The sequence below is a fragment of the Lissotriton helveticus genome, chromosome 11, assembly GCF_964261635.1.
Source record: "Lissotriton helveticus chromosome 11, aLisHel1.1, whole genome shotgun sequence".
NCBI classification, from domain to species: Eukaryota; Metazoa; Chordata; class Amphibia; order Caudata; family Salamandridae; genus Lissotriton; species Lissotriton helveticus.
In genome coordinates this window covers 75,602,707-75,629,445 of record NC_136072.1, presented here as the reverse complement: position 1 = coordinate 75,629,445, position 26,739 = coordinate 75,602,707, and the positions used below count along the sequence as shown (strand labels likewise).

Here is a 26,739-nt window from a genome sequence, read left to right as displayed (position 1 = left end):
ATAATAACGAAGTGATCACTGTATCCTGTTAACAGAAACTTTAGCATGAAACAACCTGGAAAGAAAAGAATAGGAAAACGAAAATCAGTAGGCCACTGATGAACATGAACTTTTATTAAACAACGAACAAAGAAACGATAACATAACGTAATGATAAAACCTATTAATGTCCTAGAAACAAGAAAACGTTAGAAATATGCAAGTGGTGAGAGACCAGAAAAACAGTAAGAGAAACCAAATCACCCCTCGCTGTCCCACCGCCTGCCACGCCAAAAAAATCGATAGACTAGGGAAAATGCAAGTCAGTAGAACATCCGCCCCCACTCTGGAAACTTCCAAGGTGGGGCAGGGTTGCGGCTACACCCAGCCGGGAGCAGCCCATATAAGGCGGGTCCTGCTGCCACGCCTCGGCCAGGAGATCCTAACGTAGGGTGTAGCCGGAGGAGAGGCCGAGGCCAGCGGGACCCGGCCAGGGGATTGCCTTTACAATGCTGAACAGTTGCAGGGGGGGGGAATGTCTCCTCGACCCTCCCCTCTCTCTCCCAGTCCGGCCGCGGTGGCCCTTGAGAGTTTCAGGTAGTCCCGCCACATGCTCTTCCGGTCCGGCCACCAACGGTCGGGGGGCCGAGGCCGACGGGATCCGGCTGCAGCCGATAAACCAAGGAACCCGTTCATGGGGCCAGAGCCAGGGGCGTCCGGCCGACATCCACCGGAAGCCCGGCCCGAAGACGGACGGGACACTTCTTCTGTCTTGAATAATGGCTGCGACAACACTGGGGGGGGATGTCTTGCACATGCCTCCGACCCCCCCCCCCTCGTCCTCATCGCCTGGTCCGGCCATAACAAATCTCAAGCGAGACGCCGTGGGGTGCACTGGGAGGGAGAGACGATGCGAACAGGCCTCTCCCGCCTCCCCAGTGGAGGCTTCCCACCTGCACCCTCAGCGCTCCAAGCGCCCGGAAAAGGGTTCTTCCACTGTGGCGATACTGCAACGTCTCGCCCGGCAGGGTGGAGCCCGTCCGCTCATTTGACCCCGCGATCGCCAGTAGCTACCGAACTCTCAAAATGGCGGTCGACCTGGCAAGAGCGGGCCCAGCATAAAGAAATGGCCCGGTCACTGGTTGACTCCACCACCGTAGTCCTCCACGACCTTGAAGATTCTACAGGAGCCGCGGGAGTCTCCGACCCCCGCAGACACCCCCGATGGGGAATGACTGCCATGATCGCCCGTGGAGTGACGAAACTGTATCCGCGGGACGTCGGCGCTCCCATGCTGGCGCCAGCCTTACTTTGAATTACTAGAATCCTGCAGACCTCAGTTCCGGTGAAAGCACAGTGTGACCCGGTAGGAAAAATTGTTGCACCCCCTCCCCTTTTTGACTGATAGTTCAAACCACCGATCCTTTCCTTTGCCCTTTTAACGGAACTTTGGACTGCCTCCCCCTCTTTTACATTTTCTAGAGAAAACAAAACATTAACCACTACATTAGCATAGCAGTTGACACCAGAACTGTTTTCAAATTGAAAACCAACAACATCTTCAACAGAATCCTTTTTGTTTCTGCTGTGACCCTGCTACAGCACACGCATTGTCCCCAGCAGTAATTCTGCAATGCCGGTAACAATAGCTGTGGTGCCTACTGGACTCAATCACCCCCGCGGCGCCCCACGCCGTTATTTGCTGGGCGGCAACTTACTAGACATCACTTTCGTGCCATCTAGATTTCAGCGCGTTCTGCTGCCTTGGAACTATTCGCACAACAGACTGCTACTGACGACCCACCCCCAGGCAACATCTTCTGAATTTTCATAATTTGAAAGAACTAGTAACATGTCCTCATCAGGAATTCAAAAGAAATTGCCACGGTCTCTTCGTTGTTTAAATGTTTTTACTGTTTTTGTTTTGTTGTATATATTTATATGTTATTAAAGTTTTATATTCCTACTACTTTGTTGGAGTGCTATATATTTTTAATGTGACACATAATTGTAAAAACTTTGATGTACAAAGAGTCATTCCTGGAATCTTCCGCTTCAGGCTCGGTCCCCTCCCCAATCACAATACAGGATGGTTTTCAGATAGTAGGAACACGTGTGGTGTGACGGATCTCATCGGGTGTGGGCCTTGTTCTACTATAACTCCTTTGAAGAGGGGTGATTCTTTACAGCTGGAGCCATAAACTACATCTGCAGGGCTAGCTGATAGCCTGGACAATCGGACACAGAGGAAGAGGAGTGTCAGAGGGTGCGGTAGTGAATAGGGCGAAAGGGAGGTGTCGGGCGGGCACAGAGTGTGATTCTCAGGGAAGAGCAGCGCAGATGGGGGGAGGTTTATTGCCCATGCATAAGACAGAGAGCGGGGGTGACCAGTGCCTGGGGAAGATGCTTGCGAGGGTGGGGAGCCATGCTACGAATCGACAGCGTGCAGAGAGTGGGTCTGGTCAAGGCATCTAAAATGGCTGCCGTGCACGACAAAAGTGTGGCATTTCAAAAAAGGCAAGATGGCGCAAACAATGTTTTTCAACACTTCCTCATTTCCTTCGAATCGAACGTTAACAGACGTTGGTGCATATTACCAATGTTAAGCGATATTTATCGCTAACGATGCTTACCAACGAATTTTTTACCGCTACGCATCGTCAGAAATTATCGAAGATAAACCTTGCTATTATCAAGGTTTATCGCAAATGCGATAAAAAACGGCCGCAATGCATGAATATCGCTAAAAAGTCAGCGATATTCATGCATTACCGAGCTAATGCTCTTAGCCATGTTATCCACCTCCCATTGGATAACATGGCTAAGAACTGCTCAGGGCAGGTGTTACTTTTTGGAGATATTCGCGCTTAGCGCGAATATCTCCAAAAGTTGGTAATAGTTGATAGATATCTTGCATGTTGTAATGCAAATTATTGTGGTATATGGAACTCATACCATAATCTCTCAGGAAAGCAGAAACTGATCCTTTTGGGACCGCCTGAAAAGGCCGAGGGGGTGGGGGGTACTCTACTTTGCCCCCTTTTCACGTTCCGAACTATTTTATTTTACTCTCTTCTGTAATTACACAAAATAGCAGCGATAAGATGCATCGGAGACACACAGTGAGAGAAAGGAGGCCGGAGATGAAGAAGAGATGTCAAATACACATGGAGATAATATAGTGGCAGAAGGGAAGTAAATATGAGTAAACTTACCATGTAACATAAAAATGTTGCACTCTATACTATAAGTCTAATTTTATACTACAATCACTTCGCTACAACCTCATAAATTAAAAATAAAAATGAATAATGTCTCAAACAATTTTTGATTTCTAAATATAAATTTATTCTTCAGAATTTTCTAAATTTGAAAGAACTAGTAACATGTCCTCATCAGCAATTTCCTCATGAAAAGTCTGCAATGATGATTCTTGTAACTCTATGGTCTCCAAACATTCGATAAATTCGCCATCAACAGATTGATCAAAAAAATCATTCAAGTCATCTCCTCCTGGTGACAATATTTCATTATTGGTGCTGTCAATTTCAATAAATCTAATGAAATCATACACGTCATCTCCTCCTTGTGACAATATTTCATTATTGGTGCTCTCAATTTCAATCAATGTAGTGGACAATTCAAAAGAAATTGCCACGGTCTCTTCATTGTGAGCCATTTTATTTTGAAATTGCTTGCTGTAAATTGCAGAAAAAAATAATCACTTTCATTTATCGTTTTTAGTAATACATAATATAAAACTAACTTTATCAAGTATTTAGTATAACACAAGGACTGCAAATAAATAACAGAAAACATTTTTCAAATTATCTTCAAGTGTACAACATAGTTCCCCTTACAAATTAACAACTCACCTTTTTAAAAGTAGGAGAAGTGTTAGTACTGTGTAAATCAAACACCAGAAATTCACCACCAAAAATTCCTCACAAATGTACCTCAGACAGTAGTATCACAAAATGGCTGTGGTTTCCTCTCATTTGACATATATACATAACCACACACGAGAGACGACGACCGGGAACCAAAGGAGGAGGGATACCATACCACGGCGCACCGCCACAGAGGAAACGCACCCGTTCCCTGCGAGCATCTCAACAGATGGATCCCCTCCCGGCTACCGCCTGATACACACCAGTATTCAGAGTGCTAACACTCGAAGATTTTCTTCTAACCAATAAGGCAGAATATAAGAAAAAAGTGCTTTTTGCACGTGACTCTTTTGGACATACGCTTCCTAATCAGTCACTAACTGATTCTGAAAAACCAGTGTCTCTCTCCTATCTACCTATATAGAACACGAACACGAAGTCCAGACTAACTTTCAACCCATACTTTTGAGTTGAGCTCTAAGCCCTGAAGAGTCGTGTTGACTCAACTGTATACGACGAAACACGTGTCGGCTTTTTGTGATATTCTTCAAGTCTGGAGAAAATAAACCATCATCTTGCTGTGACTAGGAACACACCAAAGAATCAGCTTCTGTTCTTTGATTCTCATTAGTCATTGTACTGTTTCTGTGATACTTTATTGTAGTTGCGAGAGCATAGCCTTGTAAATGTGTTTAGTCTTCTGACTATTTTAGACGGTTAAGGGTGTTTTTCCGCCTGCTCTTCACGCACTACACATTAACCATTCACATTACACACTGTAACGTAAAACTGAGGCAGTGCGCCCTTGATATCTGAATTTCCTAAAAACCCCTTTTCAGGTCATATATACATAACCAATTAACTTTCATCACACACAAATACAAAACCAAAGTAACATTTTAATTGGTTCTAAATTTCAACACTTTCAAATGTGTTTTCCCCATGCAATTTTCCATATGACATTTACATACGTCTACAGCCTGAATGGCTGAACCGAATTACACCAAACTTGGCAAAATGGTACATCAAACCTAAGAGGTCAGGAAGGATCTACTATGCCCCCTTATGGTCATTTGCCCCTTCGCTTTGGCCTCCTCTTGTCTCTCGATCCTACCGAGAGACAAGATGGCGGCCGCTACGGACTGTTTGGAATGTTGACAGACGCCGGAGAACCAATCAGCTCCGCAAAGCTCCGTAACGCGAAAAGTACGCGAAGCGGAGCGCTGTTACAGATATATATCTTTTTTTGAACGTTAATTTCTCAAAATCCACTGGAGCACATATATTGAGACCTAGCAAAGGCACATCGGGCTACCAGTCCCTAATATTTTGCCAAGTTTCGTGCAAATCCATTCAGCCGTTCGATTATTGACATTTAGATACGTCTACAGCCTGAATGGCTGAACGGCATTACACCAAACTTGGCAAAATTGTACATCAAACCTAAGAGGTCAGGGAGGATCTACTATGCCCCCTTATGGTCATTTTCCCCTTCGCTTTCGCCTCCTCTTGTCTCTCGATCCTACCGAGAGACAAGATGGCGGCCGCTACGGACTGTTTGGAATGTTGACAGACGCCGGAGAACCAATCAGCTTCGCTTCACAAAGCTCCGTTGCGCGAAAAGTACGCGAACTGGAGCGCTGCCCGGTCCGCTGTTACAGATATATATCTTTTTTTAAACGTTAATTTGTCAAAATCCACTGGAGCACATATATTGAGACCTACAAAAGGCACATCGGGCTACCAGTCCCTACAATTTTGCCAAGTTTCGTGCAAATCCATTCAGCCGTTCGGGCTAAAAGTGAGGCCAACCGCCCTATGGAAAACTCAATGTTAAAAACACGTTTTGGGACCCCCCTTTTTTCTCGACCCCCCCTGGACGAACCCCACCCCAATTTTCAGGGGCTGCTCAGAAACAAAATGTGCCATTTTCCTGAAAATTTCAGCCAATTCCGTCCACAAACGCCAAAGTTATTAGACATAGAATTTTCAAAAATCCCATAGAGAAAAAATCCTAACTATATATACCTACTGGCGACCGCCAGTAGGTAATATATATATATATATATATTACCTACTGGCGGCGGGCAGTAGGTATATATAGTTAGGATTTTTTTCCTATGGGATTTTTCAAAATTCTATGTTGAATAACTTTGGCGTTGATGGACGGAATCGGCTGAAATTTTCCTGAAAATGTCACATTTACTCTCTGGTCCTTCCCTGGAAGTTTGGGGGGGATTCGTTAAGCGGGGGCCGAGAAAAAAGGGGGGTCCCAAAACGTGTTTTCCCCATGCAATTTTCCATAGGGCGGTTGGACTCACTTTGAGCCCGAACGGCTGAATGGATTTCCACCAAACTTGGCAAAATTGTAGGGACTGTTAGCCCGATGTGCCTTTGCTAGGTCTCAAGATATGCGGTCCAGTGGATTTTGAGAAATTAAGGTTCAAAAAAATATATATATCTATAGCAGCTTACCCGTGAGCTTATCGGTGCGCTTTCGGTACGCGCACGTACGCGTACGGTAAGCGTACCTCAAGCGCACGAGCTGCATGCTGATTGGCTGCCAATGTCTGTCAACACTCCAAAACAGAAACTTTTGACAGCCATCTTGTGCCTCGGTAGACTGAGGCACAGGAAAGCAGAAAAACAAATGTGTAGAACTCAAAAAGGGGGCTGGGTAGAAGCACCCTGACCCCCTAGACCTGCTCAGGGGGTCCCACAAGGACCCCGAAGGCAAAAATAATTTTTTATTTTTTTTGAAAAGTTGCGGGGTACGCGATTTTTACAAAAAAAAAATGTTTTGCCTTTGGGGTCTTTGTGGGACCCCCTGAGCAGGCCTAGGGGGTCAGAGTGATTCTACTCTGGCCCCTTTGCGAGTTTCACACCTTTGTTTCACTGCTTTCTTGTGCCTTGGTTCTAACAAGGCACAAGATGGCTGCCAACACTTCCTGGTTTTGAGTGTTGACAGACAGTAGCAGCCAATCAGCATGCCTTCCCGAGAAAGCTGCATGGTCATTGGCTGTCAACACTTCTAACCAGGAGGTGTTGGCATCTATCTTGTGCTAGTGTTGACAGACAGTGACAGCCAATCAGCATGCCTTCCCGAGAAAGCTGCATGCTCATTGGCTGTTAACACTTCTAACCAGGAGGTGTTGGCATCCATCTTGGGTCTTATTAGACTGAGGCACAAGAAAGCAGAAAAAAAAACGTGTAGAACACAAAAAGGGGGCAGGGTAGAAACACCCTGACCCCTTAGGGCTGCTCAGGTGGTCCCACTAGGATATTAATACATTTAAACGTTATCCGCTAATGGAATTAGCATTTAACAAACCTTTGAAATTCAAAGAAAAAACATAGGTTTCAGGCCTTATATTGTTAGGAATTAGCATTTAAAAAACCTTTGAAATTTACTGAAAAAACCATAGGTTTCAGGCCTTATATAGTTAAGAATTAGTATTTAAAAATCCTTGCGAATTCACTAAAAAAAACATAGGTTTCAGGCCTTATATAGTTAGGAATTAGCATTTAAAAAACCTTTGAAATTCACTGAAAAAACCATAGGTTTCAGGCCTTATATAGTTAGGAATTAGCATTAAAAAAACGTTTGAATATATAAAAACGTTATCCGCTAATAGAATTAGCATTTATAAAACCTTGCAAATTCACTGAAAAAACCATAGGTTTCAGGCCTTATATAGTTAGGAATTAGCATTCAAAAAACCTTTGGAATTCACAGAAAAAACCATAGGTTTGAGACCATATATAGTTAGGTATTTGCATTTACAAAACCTTGAAAATTCAATGAAAAAAACATAGGTTTGAGACCATATATAGTTAGGTGAATATTTTAATCATACAAAACCAATGAAATTCCATATATAGTTAGTTGCACTAACTATATATTTCGCGCACCCGCAATCCACTGCTGATGATGTCACATATTACATCATTCATGACATGGTCAGTGACATCACTGATGACATCACTGATGACATCTCAAATGACATCACTGATGACATCTCAAATGACATCACTGATGACATCTCAAATGACATCACTGATGACATCACTGATGACATCACTGGTGACATCTCAAATGACATCACTGATGACATCACTGATCACATCTCATTTGACATCATTGATCACATCACTGATGACATCATTCGTGTGCTAATACGATGAACCTCTTCAGACTCTAATATAACCTTAGATACACTCAGTGTATACAGACACTCACACACTGTCACTCATCCATGGAGTTACTCACACACCTAGTCAGTCATGCAAAGAATCAATCTCACCTCCATTTCCTCAACTATACAGTTATACACACCTTACTTATTCAAACATATACTAACACATATTTACTCTCTTATACCATCCCTGATACAAGTTCACAATGATCCATACAGCCACTCACACATTCACTGGCTCTCATGCACAGTTGTTTATATATGCCAACTCTAACATGTACTGTGTTTTACATATGTACTTACTATGACATGTAGCATTGAGATATCCATTCACTCATCAATACACTCATGCACACAGTCAACCGCCCATGTAGCTGTTTCCACATGCACTCTTGAACTCATACACCTAGTGAATCAACTGCTCACACATCTATGCACAGAGTCACACATCTCCCAGCCACCCCCACACAAACTCAATCTCCCATACAAATACTTGGGCAACCAATCAATAACACATATAGCCTCTTGTATAGCTAATGATCAACACATGCAGCAGTTTACATCACAACAGACATACTGATGCACACATTCAGACAGTTTAGTCACTAACCCATGCATTTAGTACAACACATTTATTCACTCACTCATACAGTCAGTCACGCACCTACTAAATCCTTCATCCAGACACTTATACATCCACTCATTCTTCAATATGTCAAACATATTTAAACTTTACAGAAACACACAGTCACATGATGATTTCATCAGTGATGTCATCAGTGATGTCATCAGTGATGTCATCAGTGATGTCATTTGAGATGTCATCAGTGATGTCATCAGTGATGTCACTGACCATGTCATGAATGATGTAATATGTGACATCATCAGCAGTGGATTGCGGGTGCGCGAAATATATAGTTAGTGCAACTAACTATATATGGAATTTCATTGGTTTTGTATGATTAAAATATTCACCTAACTATATATGGTCTCAAACCTATGGTTTTTTCATTGAATTTTCAAGGTTTTGTAAATGCAAATACCTAACTATATATGGTCTCAAACCTATGTTTTTTTCTGTGATATATATATATATATATATATATATATATATATATATATATATATATATATATATATATATATATATATATTACCTACTGGCGGTCGCCAGTAGGTATATATAGTTAGGATTTTTTCTCTATGGGATTTTTGAAAATTCTATGTCTAATAACTTTGGTGTTTGTGGACGGAATTGGCTGAAATTTTCAGGAAAATCGCACATTTTGTTTCTGAGCAGCCCTTGAAAATTTGGGGGGGTTCGTCCAGGGGGGGGCGAGAAAAAAGGGGGGTCCCAAAACGTGTTTTTAACATTGAGTTTTCCATAGGGCGGTTGGCCTCACTTTTAGCCCGAACGGCTGAATGGATTTGCACGAAACTTGGCAAAATTGTAGGGACTGGTAGCCCGATGTGCCTTTTGTAGGTCTCAATATATGTGCTACAGTGGATTTTGAGAAATTAACGTTTAAAAAAATATATATATCTGTAACAGCGGACCGGGCAGCGCTCCAGTACGCGTACTTTTCGCGCAACGGAGCTTTGTGAAGCGAAGCTGATTGGTTCTCCGGCGTCTGTAAACATTCCAAACAGTCCGTAGCGGCCGCCATCTTGTCTCTCGGTAGGATCGAGAGAGAAGAGGAGGCCAAAGCGAAGGGGCAAATGACCATAAGGGGCATAGTAGATCCTCGCTGACCCCCTAGGTTTGATGTGGAGGTTTTAAAAGGGCCCCGCGGGGCAAAAAAAAAAAATAATAATAATAATCGAACGGCTGAATGGATTTGCACGAAACTTGGTAAAATATTAGGGACTGGTAGCCCGATGTGCCTTTGCTAGGTCTCAATATATGTGCTCCAGTGGATTTTGAGAAATTAACGTTCAAAAAAAGATATATGTCTGTAACAGCGCTCCGCTTCGCGTAACGGAGGTTTGCGAAGCTGATTGGTCATTCTGTCACTGGGCTATAGTTGGGCTACATCTGGCTGATATTTTGGCTACATTTGTTTTTTTTGTCTCTGGCGGCCATCTTTGGGCTACATTGGGCTACATTGGGCTTCATTGGGCTTCATTGGGCTACATTGGGCTACATTTGGGCTCCAACATATATATAGGCCAATGTAGCCCAATATATATTTTTCAAAGTTAATTTTCGTAAAAACCACTGGAGCATATATCTTGAGACATAGCAAAGGCACATCGGGCTACCAGTCCCTACAATTTTGCCAAGTTTCGTGGAAATCCATTCAGCCATTCGAGCTAAAAGTGAGTCCAACCGCCCTATGGAAATGAAGGAAATTAATGGGTAATTTGTAATTAGCAAATAGCTCATCGCAAACTAGGAATGGTAAAGAATCGCTATTTATTCCTTAAAGTTCGCTATTTAGGAAATGCAAAAAACTTTGATGATACATATGGCGGTTCATCTCTAACAAGATAAGAAGCATAGGGATAGATTTATGATGACTGGCGCATCACCAGGGATGTGTTAGTCATTCTGTGCCGCTGTTCCGTCACCTATGGTGTGCTGCATTTACAATGCGGCGCATCATGGGGCAAAAACAGCACAGATGCGTGATGTATCTGTGCCGTAAAGGTGGCGCATTGCTGGAGTTGTATCGCAAGTGTGATGAAGCTCCAGCAAGGGTCGGGGGTGCCCCTGTCGCAGGGTTTCTGTTCTCACACAGAACTGTGGACAGAGGATTGGAACCTCGGCGAATTAGGGTGTCCCAAAACTCACCTTAGTAATCAAAAACCCCTTAGCAAGCTAGGTACAGTGTCACATTGGATATAACAAACTCTCAATGTTTAGACAATCCAGAATATGAACTTATAGTACCTCAGGATACGTGGAACTCATGAACAGTCGGTCGTTATATATTTCTTAGAAACCAGAACATGGAGTTAAGAAGAACACATGTGTATTTGAAATGTTTATTTACTAATGCCGTCTTCTCAGGCGTAGTATCTTAGATAATACAAGTACACATATTATCAGTAGCAAAATTACCAGCATAGTTACTAGTACATAAAAAGCGAATGGTGACAGTATGTTAACATGCTGTAAATGAATAAGAGTTAGCAACACTTATAAGCAGCCGCGGGCCGTGGAGGGAGTTACGGTGGGGCAGGGAGGCGGGGAGGGGGAGGGGCAGGGTGGAGAGGGCTCCACCCTGCCCCTCCCCCTCCCCGCCTCCCTGCCCCACCGTAACTCCCTCCACGGCCGCGGCTGCTTATATCTCACCCTCCCTAATACACATATTATATTATTTGGTAAGAAGGTCTCTTTGTGTTGGTTTAGGGCGTGCCCATACTTTAGTGTCTTAGATTTGAAGGAATCACATCAGCATACACCAGCTCTCTCTTCATGTGAACCGCATCAACTGTTGTGTATGTGTGTTCGGCAAAGCAATATAAAACCCGCCTCATGCCCAGAATTGGCAGAAGTTGCACTTATGTTATGAGTATGAAGTCGTGGAGATCAGACCTCATAACAATTCTGTATCGTGTTGTTCTTGAAACTTCAGCACTCGCTGTACAGATATAGTTTAACAAGCAAAGCAGATAGTAGAGCAATAACATATTATTCTCATGTAAACCACGATGAACTACTAGGTTGAAAGCTAAAGCAACAACTAAGTGTCGTGTGCAGAAGTTGCAAAAAAGGAAAAATGGCGTTTAAACCGGTAATGAGCCCATGCTAACTTAACACGGTGAAAAGATATCCAGGACCTAGATGACACCTCCCCATGATCCGGAAACGAACTGAATAAGATAATAGAAGTGCCATCTCATGAGAGCAGATTGCAAGTTTATATGTGGACGGTCCGCAAGGTAAAGCATTAAAAACTAGGAAAATTTAATGCTAAAGAAAAATAAAACAGCCAAGTACTTTATCGAGTCTTAAGCCAATAGGCAAGCTAAATAATAAAAACTTGACAAATAAGTCAATGAATTGTCAATGAAATGCTAGTACTCAGCATATCAAACATGAAAAAGGTCTATGACATAACTGTGTATGCAAAATAAGCTGCAACAGCCTCCAATAGGAAGTCACCGTCTTCATCCGAAAAGAGTTCAGCCATCCAATTTAAAAGCGGAAAAGAACATACGTGCTCTCCCAGCACCGGATCCTCTATCACCATCAGAGGACAGCTCGGTGGGTTTTCAAGAAAGCTCTGTTCGAAGAAAGACTGTGTTGCCGCCAGTAAATTCCAGGGACCAATTAGTCCATGCATCAATGCCACAGTCATAATCCTTTCGCCAGGACAAACCAACTCGTGAGTAATGATAGGAGTCATCAGCTGATTAAAGTCGACGTCAGGAGAAACCGGTCCGCAGAGACACAAATCAATGGCCCAATCGAAATCACAGGTCAGGCAGTGAAATACAGGCTGGACACAGGTGAAGTAGGAGAATCGAAAAGATAATCCATATGCCGTGCTTAATATCGCCAACGGCATTGTGCCATAATATTCTAGCATGCGATTGCGGAACAGTGTCAGCAGCTGCAGGGCGGGAGCTTGCACAGGAGGGACATCCATATTTAAAAATGTAAAAAAGCACAAGAGCGTCCGCTGGTAATGCAAGTAAAAATGGGAATCCACGAAGCAGAGTGGAAAAAATAGAATGAAAGAAAGCAGGGATGACTCCAAAGATTTTCTCAAATGAAGTCACGAGACCACTGGTAACAACTTTAAAAAAGTGCGCCAGGGCCTTTGTGGAGGACGCGTTAAAGATAGTCCGAACCATCTTGCTGAAATGGAAAGGCAAATCTGTATTGAAAAGGGTCTGCACCTCTGTACGGGTGTTCGCTATGTGAAGCACGAAAGTTTCACGGGCCGAACTCAAGGCCACCTCTCTCTGAGACAAAAGAGCTCTTATTCTTGCCATGCCGTTGAAATCTGCTCCCAAGGTTGGTATTTGTGGCGAGATTGAAAACTCCCTATGTTCATGTGTGGGAGAAAATAGAACATTTCTGCAGCAAATAACCCGTTCACTTACTGTTACGATAAAAGGAATACTTTTAATTAACCCAGAACAATCTTCATTATTGAGCATCAAATAACTACCATTTTCCAACAACTTGAACGTGGGGATGATAGCAGGAACTGGCGTGCCTTGCAACACGCAAGCCATATTTGGTCGGTGTTTGCTGCATGAACCGTGTAACTGTATGTGCCTACACATTAGTGAATGATGTGGCGTCTCAGTGCATTCCTCTCCATTCAGATAAACTTCTTGATCATCTTTGAAACATCTGTATGTGTATGGAAGCGACCAGACCTCATGAAGAAAAGCACTACCTAAAGGTTCATAACGACCTATTGGTATATATTTCATACAATTTGAAAACTTATATAAAGCAAAAGGCAGCGTTATTAAACCGTGGATAAGGCACGTTGCCAAAAAACCCGCAATCCTCTGCTGATGATGTCACTGAGCATGTCATGAATGATGTAATATGTGACATCATCAGCAGTGGATTACGGGTAATAGTATCTCTAGTTTACTCCCTTATAGCTGTCTTTCTTTTAACATAAGTGTCTGTTTCCTTCCCTTATACTTACTGTTGTTTTTTTGTTTTTTTTTTTTTTGGTTCATTTCCGGTTCGCGTACCGGCGAGCGAACTGGGAAGCGAACTACGAGAAATAGAGGTTGGCACAGTTCCAAATATTGTACCAATTTTTTAATAACGGGGAGGTAGTTCTGAAAAGAACTTTTTTTTTATTGTTTTTGTTGTTTTATATTTTTTTAATTATTTTTCTGAACATTTTTTTACTTTTTTTGAATTTTTAGTTTTATATTTTTTTGGGTTTTTCTTGGAGGGGGCAATGAAAACGATTCATTGTAAAGGGCTCAACAGGAGCAACAAAACAAAAAAAAAGTATTTATTATTTTGGGCGTTTCGTACAAACTTGCATATGATAGTCAATAGCTCTGTTGATCAGAGTGATGCTTCTTTCTCCGTAGCAAATGAATCCATTGCAATGTACACAGACGTGTTTTACTTCACCAAATCTCATTTGTATATTTGGCACCATCTCCCTGCCCTCTGGTCCAGTTACTTCCGGTACAACAGATCTTCTGGCCATAATAGGGAGATTATCTAGGTCGTTCCGAAACTGTGCAGCACTGTAGTTGTTAGGATGCCACCTAGTCATATGGCGATGCATTGTGTAGTTTCCGAAACTGTATTTTTTCTCGGTCCCTCTGGACAGTCTATCTTGACATATAAGGCAAGTTACGTATCTTGCATTTACTTTTTTCTGACCTTTGGGAATTTTAAAAAATTGCCAAATGAAGTTTTCTTTCCGGTGAGACGTCCTGGGCTCCTCAGGCAAAGACTGCCTCTCTTCGTGCTCGTCGTCCTGTTCCTCTTCTTCCTCTTCTTGTTGAATTATAACTTGAGCAGGTGGTCCACTCTTCCTTGGATGTGGTGGAGGTGGTGGGGAAGCACCAGCTGAAGCTACTAAAGAAGCCATTGCTCACTGGTAACAAAGGGTCTTTCTCTCACAATGATGAAAGTCAGAGTGAGGAAAGAAGGAGGGATTTTCATCATTTGGGAAAAACAAGAGTTCTCAACCAATGAAAAGTGTTCATTTTAGATTATATGACCTAGTCTTACATCATTAGGAAACCAAAAGTGAAATGAACCAATGAAAAGTGTTATTACCAAGTCACATGACCTGCTGTGTTTACGTTAAGCACTTTGCAGGGCCTCCCGGTTTGCTTCCAGAAACCTGCGCTTTGCGACTCGCTTCGCGTACCAGTTCGCTAACGTAGCACGTCATATGACGTATCACGCGACAACGTGAAACGTCATGCGGACGGGAGGCGTCACGATGTTGTTTTCTAACGCGGCAGTTGCGGTAAAGAAACGTTTACCGGCTCGCGGTCTATTTCGCTGCATCAAGGTCAGCTAACGGGAAGCTTCCCGATTCGCGAAGCGGGAACAAAGAAAAAAAAATATTTAAAAAAAAAATTATTCATAAACATATAAAATATATTTTTGGATTTAAAGAAGAATACATTTTACAGATACAGATATTAGATGTTAAAAAACCAATGAAATAACTATATATGGAATTTCAATGGTTTTGTGTGAGTAAAATAAGGTTTTGTAAATGCTAATTCCTAACTATATATGGTCTATAACCTATGGTTTTTTCAGTGAATTTTCAAGGTTTTGTAAATGCTAATTCCTAACTATATATGGTCTATAACCTATGGTTTTTTCAGTGAATTTTCAAGGTTTTGTAAATGCTAATTCCTAACTATATATGGTCTATAACCTATGGTTTTTTCAGTGAATATATATATATATATATTTAAGCAAAAAAAGATACTTTCACTTGTGAGAAACAAAAATCTGAAAGAACTCCAGAACTAATCCTAGAAATCGGTGTGTCCCAGCTTCACCGGAATACTCGTGTAACTTCTCTGTGAACTCCAAAACAAATAGGGCTTTTACTCCAAAGGTTGGCCTAAGACTACCAGAGCAAATTATCAACATTTTGGAATATCAAGCACAAAGAGAAGAAAGAAAGGTTTCACAGAGCAATACTAATCTGAATGAGGATGTTGGTGCTGTAACCTCTAAGGTGTACATATCAGTGAGGTTAAAATAGTAAGAAAGTAGAGTATAAAACTAGCAAGGATTTACTCAACATATGTGTATATGATGGTGAAATGCTTCGAAAGCAGAAAGTGATATCAGACCATTCAAGGTACCCATAAAAAGACGTGTTGTTGGTCTTCACACTCATGAACAATGTTATTGGTAAGTAAAAGGCAACAGTTCGGACCTCAAGCTAACATATACATGAAGTGTGACTGACCACATGAGAGTTATTCTGCATGAGGAGATTTACTGCAGGCGGCTTGAAGAATGTCTGTGATGGGATCAATCTTATGCAGAAGAAAATGGGATCAATCTTATGCAGAAGAAAAATTACCTTAGGAATCCATGAACTTTGATCAGGTCTTTCAAAAAAGCTTCATTAGTCCACACCTGTATCAAGAAAGGATAAAAAAACAGTTCTAGGTTTATTAATGGTCTCACAGTCACTTAAAATGTTCCCAATTTTGACCATTTACAATTCATGGCCTTGCTTTTTAGAAAAGTGCATCTTAAGATCGGTAAGTGATCCTTTTGTTTATATACTGACCAAGATTCGATAAACAAATGAAGTCCAAAGTACTTAATTAAATTATCATAGAAAATCCTCCACTGGCTACAGAAAATACTACATATAGAGGAAAATCCAACAGTGGAATTTCTCCATCAAGGGTATAAGTGGGTGGAGGAAATTTACCCAGTGGATGTCCTCGTAGATTAGGCATTTCCTTCAAAAATATTGTAAATGTCCATTACAAAAAACTACACCAGGCTTCAATGGTTCCACACCTTCTCCACAACGCAAGGTCAAAGATAGATATCATGTGGGGTCTGTGTCTCAAGTCTAGTCAGGAAATAAGAATGATAAATAGCCCTCTCACCTACATGTGTATGTTTTTATTCATCCATACTTTCTATACATGTTTCTGTCATCCACATATCAAATACCATTTGATAACAATATTTTTTAATAAAGTTTAATAAACATTTTTAATCTTCTGTATACTTTACCATAGGGGCATCCCGGTATGATAAAGTATAGAGGAAAGTCAACATCATCAAGTAAAAAAAGTAAAAATATTTTATATTAAATATTAATGAAAAATAATTTTATATATATATAAATATCACCTCCGCAAAATCCAATAAGGCGCACACTCAGGAGAAGTCAGCTAGTGTAGATTTATTGCTCAGTCGTTACGCGTTTTGACAGTAAAACTGAATTCATCACACACAGACTGATTAGTGAGAATGCATTACATAGAAGTGCGTAAACACAAACAGAGGACTCATGTGCCAGGGTACTGTCGAGATGGCGCAAATCAAAGGCCATCATGTAACATGTGAATACATAAATGAACATACTGCATTGTGAATTACAGCGTCTTAGAATTATGGCAAAGTACAGCACTCCGTAACGTTACAGTGGCGCATGTGCGCAATAAATGACCGACATGATGGAAGCGCATAGACCTAGGTAGGTATATCAGTAGTATGTAATTCGCGCTCACAGTGTTGGTAAAAACAGCTGTCAGAGGACAGAGGGAGCAAAGGTGGCCATCTTGAAATGAATGTAAACGACTCTCCATAGACACCACCTCTAAGAATAAAATGCAATATGATAGCCAACCAGACCGGGCCAGATCGGTGGTACCTGACAAAGAGAGACTGCGCCTTGCACAAAAGGGGGAAGTGTGTGAAATCACATTATCACCCCGGCAATGTAGACTCCATAGTGGACATGTGGGCAAAACAACAAATTGCAGAGGGCAATTGGCAAGTGAGCTAGCAATCTAGATGGCGATAGGCACACAGTCCCTTGAGATGCAGGTAAGAGTCAGGAAACATGTGTCATGTCTGTATACGCGCCAAGTGGCTTAACATAGGTCTCCACATCAGTTTGGTTCTCACACAGTTAAAATAGTAGGTGAGTACAAAATAACAGATATATGATAAGCAAACGGTAAGAATCACACAGTTTCTTATCTTGACAGAGTACACACCCGAGCCCGGTGAAGAAAAGGGTACGGAACCGGTGTAAAAGTGTCTGTCTGAAGTATGGTGGGTCACTTCCTTTCATTCTGGCCAAGTTGTGTTCAGTTCTGCTATTATGTGTATGCCTTAGTGGGTGGATTAGGAGCTGGGGGGCCCCCTTGAAAGAGTAGTGGAGGGCGGGATAGAGGGAGTAGTGGAGGCAGTATAGAGGGTGTCGAGCTTTGAAACTTAATTCATAATCTATCCCACTTTGTTCCAGTTCCAAGTCCCTTATGAAGAGGGAAGAGAGCTCCACAGTGTACTCAAGGCAGGACTGGTTTCTGCCTGTCAGACAGTCTCACAGTTTTGAAGGGACATCACCTGAAATCTACACTTTCTGGTGGTCCCTGCTGAAGATTGGAAGGAGCTTGTTTCGCCCAACAGGAGGAAGGACTGTCCTGGAGGAGAGAGGCCCTTGACATCCCTGGCATCTGTGGGACACCCAGAGAAAGCTGATTGCACAAGAGCAAGCAATAGAGGGACAGTGTGAGCTGTGTTCCCTCACAGTCTCCCATCCATGTTCTTAAAGGGAACAATAACTGCGTGATCATCTTGGACCCAGCCGACTCGACTATGTGGCGAGTGCAAGGTAAGTGGTTTTATTTATTTATTAATTTTACATTCTCTATCCCGTCGTTTGTCATTTTCACCCCGCCCCCTCCTGCTTACCTGCACGGACCACCACTGGTCTGCTAGTATTCATAGCAGTCCAAGTTGGGGCTAAGGTCAGCGGACTTCTCCCTGAGTGGGGACCACCAGTGTCACTCAAATAAAATATTTAAAAAGTGTATTTCAAAGATACTTCCCAATTACCTGGGTTATGGCATATATCAGACCATGCTTTGTCCGTGAAATTGACTGACAATATGCCACTATTGGGCTCAGAGGTTGCTCAAAGTCACAGCCAAAAAAACGGACAGTCAATTATCACTGTTTCCAATCAAGAGACCATACCCCTAAAGCGACCCAATGTGAAGAGGTATAGACGATTCTGGGAAGATTGTTAAGTTACCAGTGCGGGGCACAGATTGGAACCAATTAGGTGCCTGATTTGTTTGTATTCCTTCCACTGAGATTGGCAAAGGTCATATTGCAGGGATACTACTAAGAATGACTTAGATTCATTGTTTGCTAAAAAAGTTCCAAATCCGACCAATGAACAATAGAGGCCCCGTCAAGATCGTCCAATTGTCACGGTCAAGAGCCTCCTTATGTGAATGACTGCACACCTTAAGGTGTTTGTAGACTGTGTGCCATGCCTGTACAGTGTATTGTGGAATAGGGTTATACCCTGCAGCATTGCCCTTGCCTTTCTCATATATAATAACCAAGTCCCCTGAAATAGATAACTGGTTCTTTTCTAAACCCACCAAGGTAGATTTATAAGCGCAAGTTGATAGCAATTCCTAGGAGCATTGCATTTGATGTGTTAGGTTGTAACCACAAATTTAGAGTACTCCACATCCCCAGATTACATTTTGGCATGCAGTTTTCAAAATCTTTAATTCTATGTTTTATCAGGGTGAACAAAACCTTGTTTTTATCAAGCACCCAATTTCACTCAAAATGGATTAGGAAGGATAACAGGGATCATTGCAAAGACATAATTGAACCTAAGTGAAACAGTTGTTTTCACTATCTGCACCTTGCTCCAAAGTGACAGTCATTAGCTGTTTTCTACATCAGTGGACATAAGCTCTCTGGCATAATTTGTGTTATATTCCTATGAAGCAGAATACCAAGATACTCATACGTTTTGGGACCCATTTAAAGGGAAACCTTCCCAAGATGACCTGTGAGTGAATATTGCAAATTCTGCAAATGGCAGAGACTCACACTTCTACCGGCATATACAGTACCAAGAGAAAAGTGGAAATTCGGATGTCAAAGACACAATCTTAGGGATGATCAAGAACTGTGATTGCAATAAAGTAACGAAAATGTCATCAGAAAATAAAAATAGCTTGTTTCCATTAATTATGTTTATTTGTAAAACTGCCTGCAAATGATGGATGTTGCTTTGACTGGTTTTAGATCTAAGAGAAACAATCAAATAGAGAGGAGATACCTCTGTATGCCCCCCTAATTTTAAATGGGACTGAAAAAAATCTTCAACAACTGACCTGCACTGCTGGCTTCAAAGACAGCCATTTAAACTTACTCCAAAATCTCGGGCCTAGCCCCCTCATTTCAAAGTCCTAAAGATGTATTCCCATTCAACACGATGAGAAGCCTTTTCAGAATTAAAAAAAAAGTGCTATTCTGTTATCATGGTCTTTTCTGACCTGCCTCATTAAGTGCATTATGGCCCTCATATTGTTCCCAGGACATGAAATCAGCGTTGTTTTAATGTATGAGAGATAGTATCACTGTTTGAAGTCTTTTGACCATTACCTTCGCTTGCATTTAATAATGACATTGGCCTGTAGCAGGTATACTTTAGAGGGTCTTTATTCAGCTTGGGATACGCAAAATGATCAGTTGATTAAATTCATGGTATAAGTTTCCATGGAATTTGCTTTCCTAAAGACCCCGCATTGGTTCTGGGCCACTTTAGCATTTTGATCTTACATTATTTGGTCCATGTAAATGTATACTTGTAAAGCGCACTGTTACTCCATCTCGGAGTGTCCTGGCGCTGTATACCGCTGGGGAACCCGTCCTGGCTTTCCCTGTGAGATGGTCCCTCCTGGGCACCCCCAAGGTGAAGCCAGGCATCCCCGGCGCTGATGGGGCCGTTGTGGAGATTAAGCAAGCTATTGCCCAGAGTTGCAGAGTGGGACCCATGGTTAGCTTAGGCACCTAGGCGAGAATTATCGAGTCCGCGGACATTGACCCAAGACCCTGCCGAGGCGGGAATTGAACCCTGGTCGCGGGCCGACCTCTGCTTCAGGGTCTGCTGCTTCTAACCAGTGAGCCACACTTCTCCATGAGTCAAAAGCGCCAGGATGCCCTTGGTGGTGACAGGTGCGCTATATAAGTATACCACAATACCACAATACAATTATTTGGTAGGGAATTTATCATCCACAGGGCCTTTTTTTTATCATCCGTGGCGTGCAGTATCTCCTCCTCAGAAATGCCGCCCCTTGAGGCATCAAGAGCCTTTTCCATTAAACAAGGCCACCCCATCCAAGAAAGAAGACTCTGACTTGAATCTCAGTTTGGTTGCAAACATACAGTTGGGCGAAGAGCCAGGAAAATTCACTCAATATGTCGATCAGATAAAAAAACATTACATTTTCATGACTGAGCATTGCGGATATAGTCAACATTGATCCTTTTGCCAAAGCTGATAGGCAAGCAAGCGTCCCACCTTTTTCCCAAACTCATAATACTTCCTATTCAAGTGGAGCAGAGCGTACTCAGCCTGTCTAGTAAGCAAAGCATTCAGATCATATTTTCTTTTGGTCAAATTTCTTAACGGGGTGGGTATGAGTGTGATAATGTCTCATAACCACCCTGTCTAGATCCTGTTGATTCCAAATAGTTGTCAGGTAGTGAATTGCAGAATATTTCCTAATTCTGCCTATAATATGTCTTGTCCGCAGTACAAAGCATCTCAAAAGAGGCCTCATTTTCTGCCACGAAGACCATAAGCAGAGATCTTTTTTCTCCATATCATGATCCGTTTTATGCTGAAAGATATTCATGTACCAATATGTTACCCATGAAATATTAAGACTCAGATCTAAGTGTAGAAAAATCAGAGACTGGTCAGAAATGCCTTTCCCAAGGATTGTGCAAGTACCACATATGGAGTGGAGTCTGATGATATCGGAAAATATTAAATATGCGTGTAGATGCTCTGCACAGATGAAGTAAAAGCGTATTCTCTTTATATTAGATTCCTAAGTCTCCAGATGTCAGGATGTGCCCAACCACCCAATAATTCCTTCTAAAGATCTATGTCTCTGGTATTACTAACATCCCGGGCACTAGACCTGTTGATGACCGTATCCAACTTTATATTCCTACCAGAATCCATTAAGCCCTACTGACTTGTGTAAGAGTTCTAGATACCATGGGGAAAATGATAGCTCAGGACCTGTGGGAGCATATTCTGAACCAATCACCTGAATCCTTTCCTGCATGGATATCTTTGCTAGTACAAACCTCCCACCTGGATGAGTCCACACTTCCAGAAGAAACATCGGTAAGGATTTATTTTCTACTCAATAAAGGCAAGCCACATCTTTTGTAAGCAGCCATTCCAGAAGTACAAAACTCTGCACCCAAATAGTAGGGACTCCTGGAACCTGGCATACAATTTCTACAGATTTTTCTCCTTTGCCCATACTTCCAAAGGCTGAAAAACTGAAAAATGTCTGAATGCCTTTTAAATATTTTTTTTGTCTTCTTGGATTGCATCATACTATCATTTCTTATAGAGATACTAAATATACTTTTTAGGAAGCTTTGTGGGAGTCAATGATAAATGACAACAATAATTTCTCTGGCTAAAAACCTCGCTCAAATGACAGAGAGAGAGAGAACTGATAAAAAAGTGTTGTTACTGTAATGCCTTTCAAGGTATTATGGCTCCTTATATATCAACTGAGGAGTTTTTGTAAAATATTCAAACTCACAATGCTAAAAAGGTTTCACTTTTGTTGTTTGTGCAGGAATTTCATCCAAGAGTGTTCTAACCTCTTTTCTTACTGAACGTTTTGTTCCTGTGACTACTGATGATTTATATTTGTTAGACAAGCATAGGCAGCTTCCCTCTGAAAGCCTACGACACTCAAAGGTCAAGATGTAGGAATATGTTGATAAATAAACATCAAATTCATTTAAGGGCCTGAATTTAGAGTTTGGTGGATGGGTTACTCCATTACAAATGTGACGTATATCCAGTCGCCTTACTACACTTCATAGGATATAATGCACCTGTAATAAGACAAACAGGATATCTGCCACATTTGTGATGGAGTAACTTATCAGCCAAACTCTAAAACAGGCCCTAGGTTTCTCCTGGATAGAAGGTTTGGTTGTCTTCTCATTTTCTTCATGTCCATTCCACCCCAGTCAATTTGGACCATGATGTTTTGGTCTTATTATGACAACTCATCAGATGAATGCTTTGGCCTTTTGATTGAAGTTGCCTGATACTTCAAAGTGCCTTTCCGCTTTATGTTTATCCCAAATTGAAGCCAAATGTCCCTGATCTTTACCATCACCTTCCATATGAACTTCCATCTGTTTTGGTGCATTGTCACCCAGAATATGATGTTAAAGAAACATGTAATTGCCGGGCATGGTGGTTGTCTTCAACTCCTGTTTCACTGTGGAGATTCTTGTTCTAGCAAGACTTCCGGTGAAGACGCATCTTCCATCAATACTTCTTGGTTAATTTGATGTTTATTTCAGAGGCACCTCGATAAGGCCAGAGTTTATACTTATGGGTCTGGAAAAAATATTTTGCTTAATGTTCAAGCAATCATTTAGGAAACTGTATCCTGAAATATATGCAACTGTTATTTTTATCTGCTAAGAAGCAAAAAAAAAGTTAGACAAATACGGTAACAATGAAAGCCTGCCCATTGCCACTGGCGGAAATTGTTCTATTTGTTGAACCATACGCTTCTGAATTGTAGAGAAGATCCATGTCAGTGATCCTAAGTGTATTGCAAGTAAGGTTTTTCCACACATGATTTAGATATTGTAACAAGGGGTGCAAGGACAGCTCTTACTTGATTTCTGGAAAAAGCTACTGAGTTTTGCAATATTTCAGGATACAATTTCAATACCTCTAAAACTGAGAAACTAAACATCAATCTACCAGGAATAAAGAAGATCTATAAAGAACATGTAAAATCCTTTTTTGGTATGATGATCAGACATGGTGTGATAAACGGAGTATGGCATTAGAAAATCTTATGTTTCAGAACTGTTTGTGCTCCAATTTAGCTTACCAAAATTCTATAGAAAGGTTTGTTTGAACTTAATCTGTTTACTGTGCAAAATTTGGAAGTAAGTAGAGAAAGGTCTCCAATTTTATTTCACTCTCAGCTATGGCGAACAATCTCATTTTTCTCACAAATTTTATTATCTCCTCTAGGCAGCAGAAAAAAGTATAGGAATGAAGACTGTAAGGGTAATATTTTGCGCAAGAAAATAACTTTAGATGACACAACCATGCATATATCAGTTAATAGAAGAGTTATGTTCTTTCTAACTTTTAGGAGGCAATTTCAGAGCACACACACCACATACTCTTTCAATATAACAACACACATTTTTATTTGGGGGTTTTATAAAGTGCTCCTCCACCAAAGGTGTAGGTAAACTGTATGCATAAAAAAAAAATAAAGATGCTAAAACCCCTTATAAAACACAACTGTAATTTTATGAACTCCTTCGTAAACAAATGACAGTCTGTTGTCTTCTTCAGCAAGACATAGGAATGTGACAGAATGAACATTAACGAGCTGAAGAGAAAAGATGCTGTCCCCCCGCCAGCCTCGTAACAAGCCCCTAGGTCCCAATTATTATTGTAAAACTATTTTCCAGTGCACACATATGATTGTAGTATGTATTGAGGCAAAGTTAAAGACTGCAGCTTGTCTATGGTGATTATAGTAAACTCATCCAATTTATGCACATTCCGGGGGCACATTATTAGAGCATAGATGCCCTGAACTAAGGGTATGTTTAAAGAGATCTGTGTTTCATCTGCATACACAGAAGTATATAACCCTCTCTCACCAGTTGTATGTCTTTAGGAGAATTGTAAAAGCTACGGGAATGGAGACAAGGTAGCCGAAAACTTCCAAGAGGGCATGCGGGCGATCGGGGTGTGGATGGCCTCTAACTGCCTAAAGTTAAATGCTGAAAAAACGGAGGTCGTCATATTTGGACATGTCTCCCCCGGATGGTCAAACACCTGGTGGCCCCCTACGGACGGAACACCACCTACACCAGCCGTCACCGTCAGAAATCTGGGGGTGATTTTTGACGATAAATTAAATTTCATGGCACACTCAAATAAAATAGCAGCAACAGCCCATCATAAACTCAGGCTGATCAAGAAAATCATGCCGTTTCTACCAACCTCAGCAGGTAAGACGCTGGTAAGCGCCCTCGTGTTGTCATCTCTTGACTACTGTAACGGCTTATTCATCAACGCCCAAGCAAGAGTGACCAACAAAATGCAGACCATCCAGAATGCTGCAGCCCGTCTCCTGTCTGGAATCCCAAAGTTCTCACCAATCTCTGAGACCATAAGGGACCTGCATTGGCTCAAGATTCGAAACAGGATCAAGTTTAAAGCGCTGTGCATACTCTATAAAGCATTGCACAACTGTGGCCCAAATTTCCTGAAATCCCAACTCAGATACCAATCCTCCATAAGATCGCTCCGATCTAACAACCTTAAAATCCTACAAATACCACGAACAAAAACAGTTAACTGGGGCGATAGACGCTTCCTTGTGGCAGCTCCCAGATTATGGAATTCCCTGCCAGCTTCCATCAAAGACAGCCCATCCCTGATGCATTTCCGCAGAAAGATAAAGACCTGGCTGTTTGATCAAGAATAGTTACCGGCCTAACCTCGGGAATACATTCAAAGTTTCTAGCGCCGAGACGCCTACGGGCAATTGTACGCGCTGTATAAATCTCAAAAATAAATAAATAAATAAATATATCTGTGTGATCCAACACTAGCATTACAGAGTGACTCATCGCCTTTTTTATTTTTTTTAAACAATCTTTATTAATTTTCCGAGAAGAGCCCCCCTTGGCCCCCCTCTTCCCTCCCCCATCAGACAGGTATAATTTATAGGACATGAATTCATTTTTATTGCTATGGCAGTATTGAGAATGTGTATTGCATCTGCTTGGCTGGATTCTAATGCTCCATCTTTTCAACAATGGCTGCCTAGGATGGTCGCAATCTTCAATCTGGAAATTGATATATATTAAACAAAAGGGCAGTAAATTACACAGAAGAGGTTGGAAAATATGGACTTCCTTGCTCAAGTGGAGTCATTCTCAAGGTATTGAGTAGGGTAAGTAGGTTTATACTCCCCATCGAAAGTAGGCATGCATAAAAAGATGAGGATTTTGTAAATTGTTATGTTGATTTTCAGTTGATGATATTATTGAAATTATTGTTTAACACCCTATGTAAATATGTAATGAAGCTCATCGCCAATTTTTAAATTAATTTGAAACAGCATCACAGGTTTTTTTAAAACTTTGTTGTGTTGCAATGATCTGCTTGGAAATGTATTGTGTTGGATTGTATTTTTTTGCTAGAAACTGGACATGCTAATCTGACAGAGAATGTATCAGATAATAATGTGCCAGCATTTTGTTTACATTAACTTATTTGTCTAAAGAAGAGGAATATGTCAGATTTTATTTTTATATGTGGACATAATACATTTTAACTTGATTATACTTACAGCAGTGCTGAAGCTTGTCCTTGTAAGTCCAGGAGCCAATGAGTTGAGCCGGATATTCATCGGATATAATTCTGATGCCAGAATCTTGGTCAAACCAGTGAGGGCCGTCTTACTCACATTGTAGGGCCCAAGATTCTGTTACAAGGAGGAAAAGAAGAGTGTTTGGTACTTTAAGGGGATACATGTAGATGCTGAAGGCCAATTAACAAGAGAAAACATTGTCCTTTTAATTAAATATCATGGAACAAATAACCAATGGCACATCTGCAGCATCCCTGAACCTAAGAATCTATGGGGCATTTTATTTACCAGCCTCTATCGCCACAGGAAAGTCACTTCTAAAGACGTTACTGTGGCGATATTGGCTTCGACTTATTTACAATGCAGCATTAAGCCACGTGGCTTAACACTGCCTTGTAAATAAGGCACCCTTTCACGCTATACTTAGCGTGAAAGTGGTGGACAATGGGGTTTGTGGTCTGCCACAACACCCATTGATTTTGACGCTGCCCCATTTTTACAATGGTGGCGTAAAAAAATGAAGCGAAACAAGC

At 41.4% G+C, this 26,739-nt stretch overlaps 1 protein-coding gene across 7 annotated transcripts in view; it reads right to left on the bottom strand.

Moving 5' to 3' along the window:
- The window catches only part of LOC144792877 (dehydrogenase/reductase SDR family member 4-like), a 181,279-nt gene that overhangs the window by 16,565 nt on the left and 137,975 nt on the right, over nucleotides 1–26,739 (bottom strand). For 6 of the 7 annotated variants that reach the window (XM_078668080.1, XM_078668081.1, XM_078668079.1 and 3 more), the window contains 2 exons: nucleotides 26,186–26,320; nucleotides 16,078–16,133 (listed from right to left, as the gene is read on the bottom strand). In XM_078668080.1, the coding sequence (XP_078524206.1) occupies nucleotides 16,078–16,133; nucleotides 26,186–26,320 (191 nt within the window). The remainder of the gene's footprint in view (nucleotides 1–16,077; nucleotides 16,134–26,185; nucleotides 26,321–26,739) is intronic. The other variant, XM_078668085.1, reaches the window with a different exon arrangement.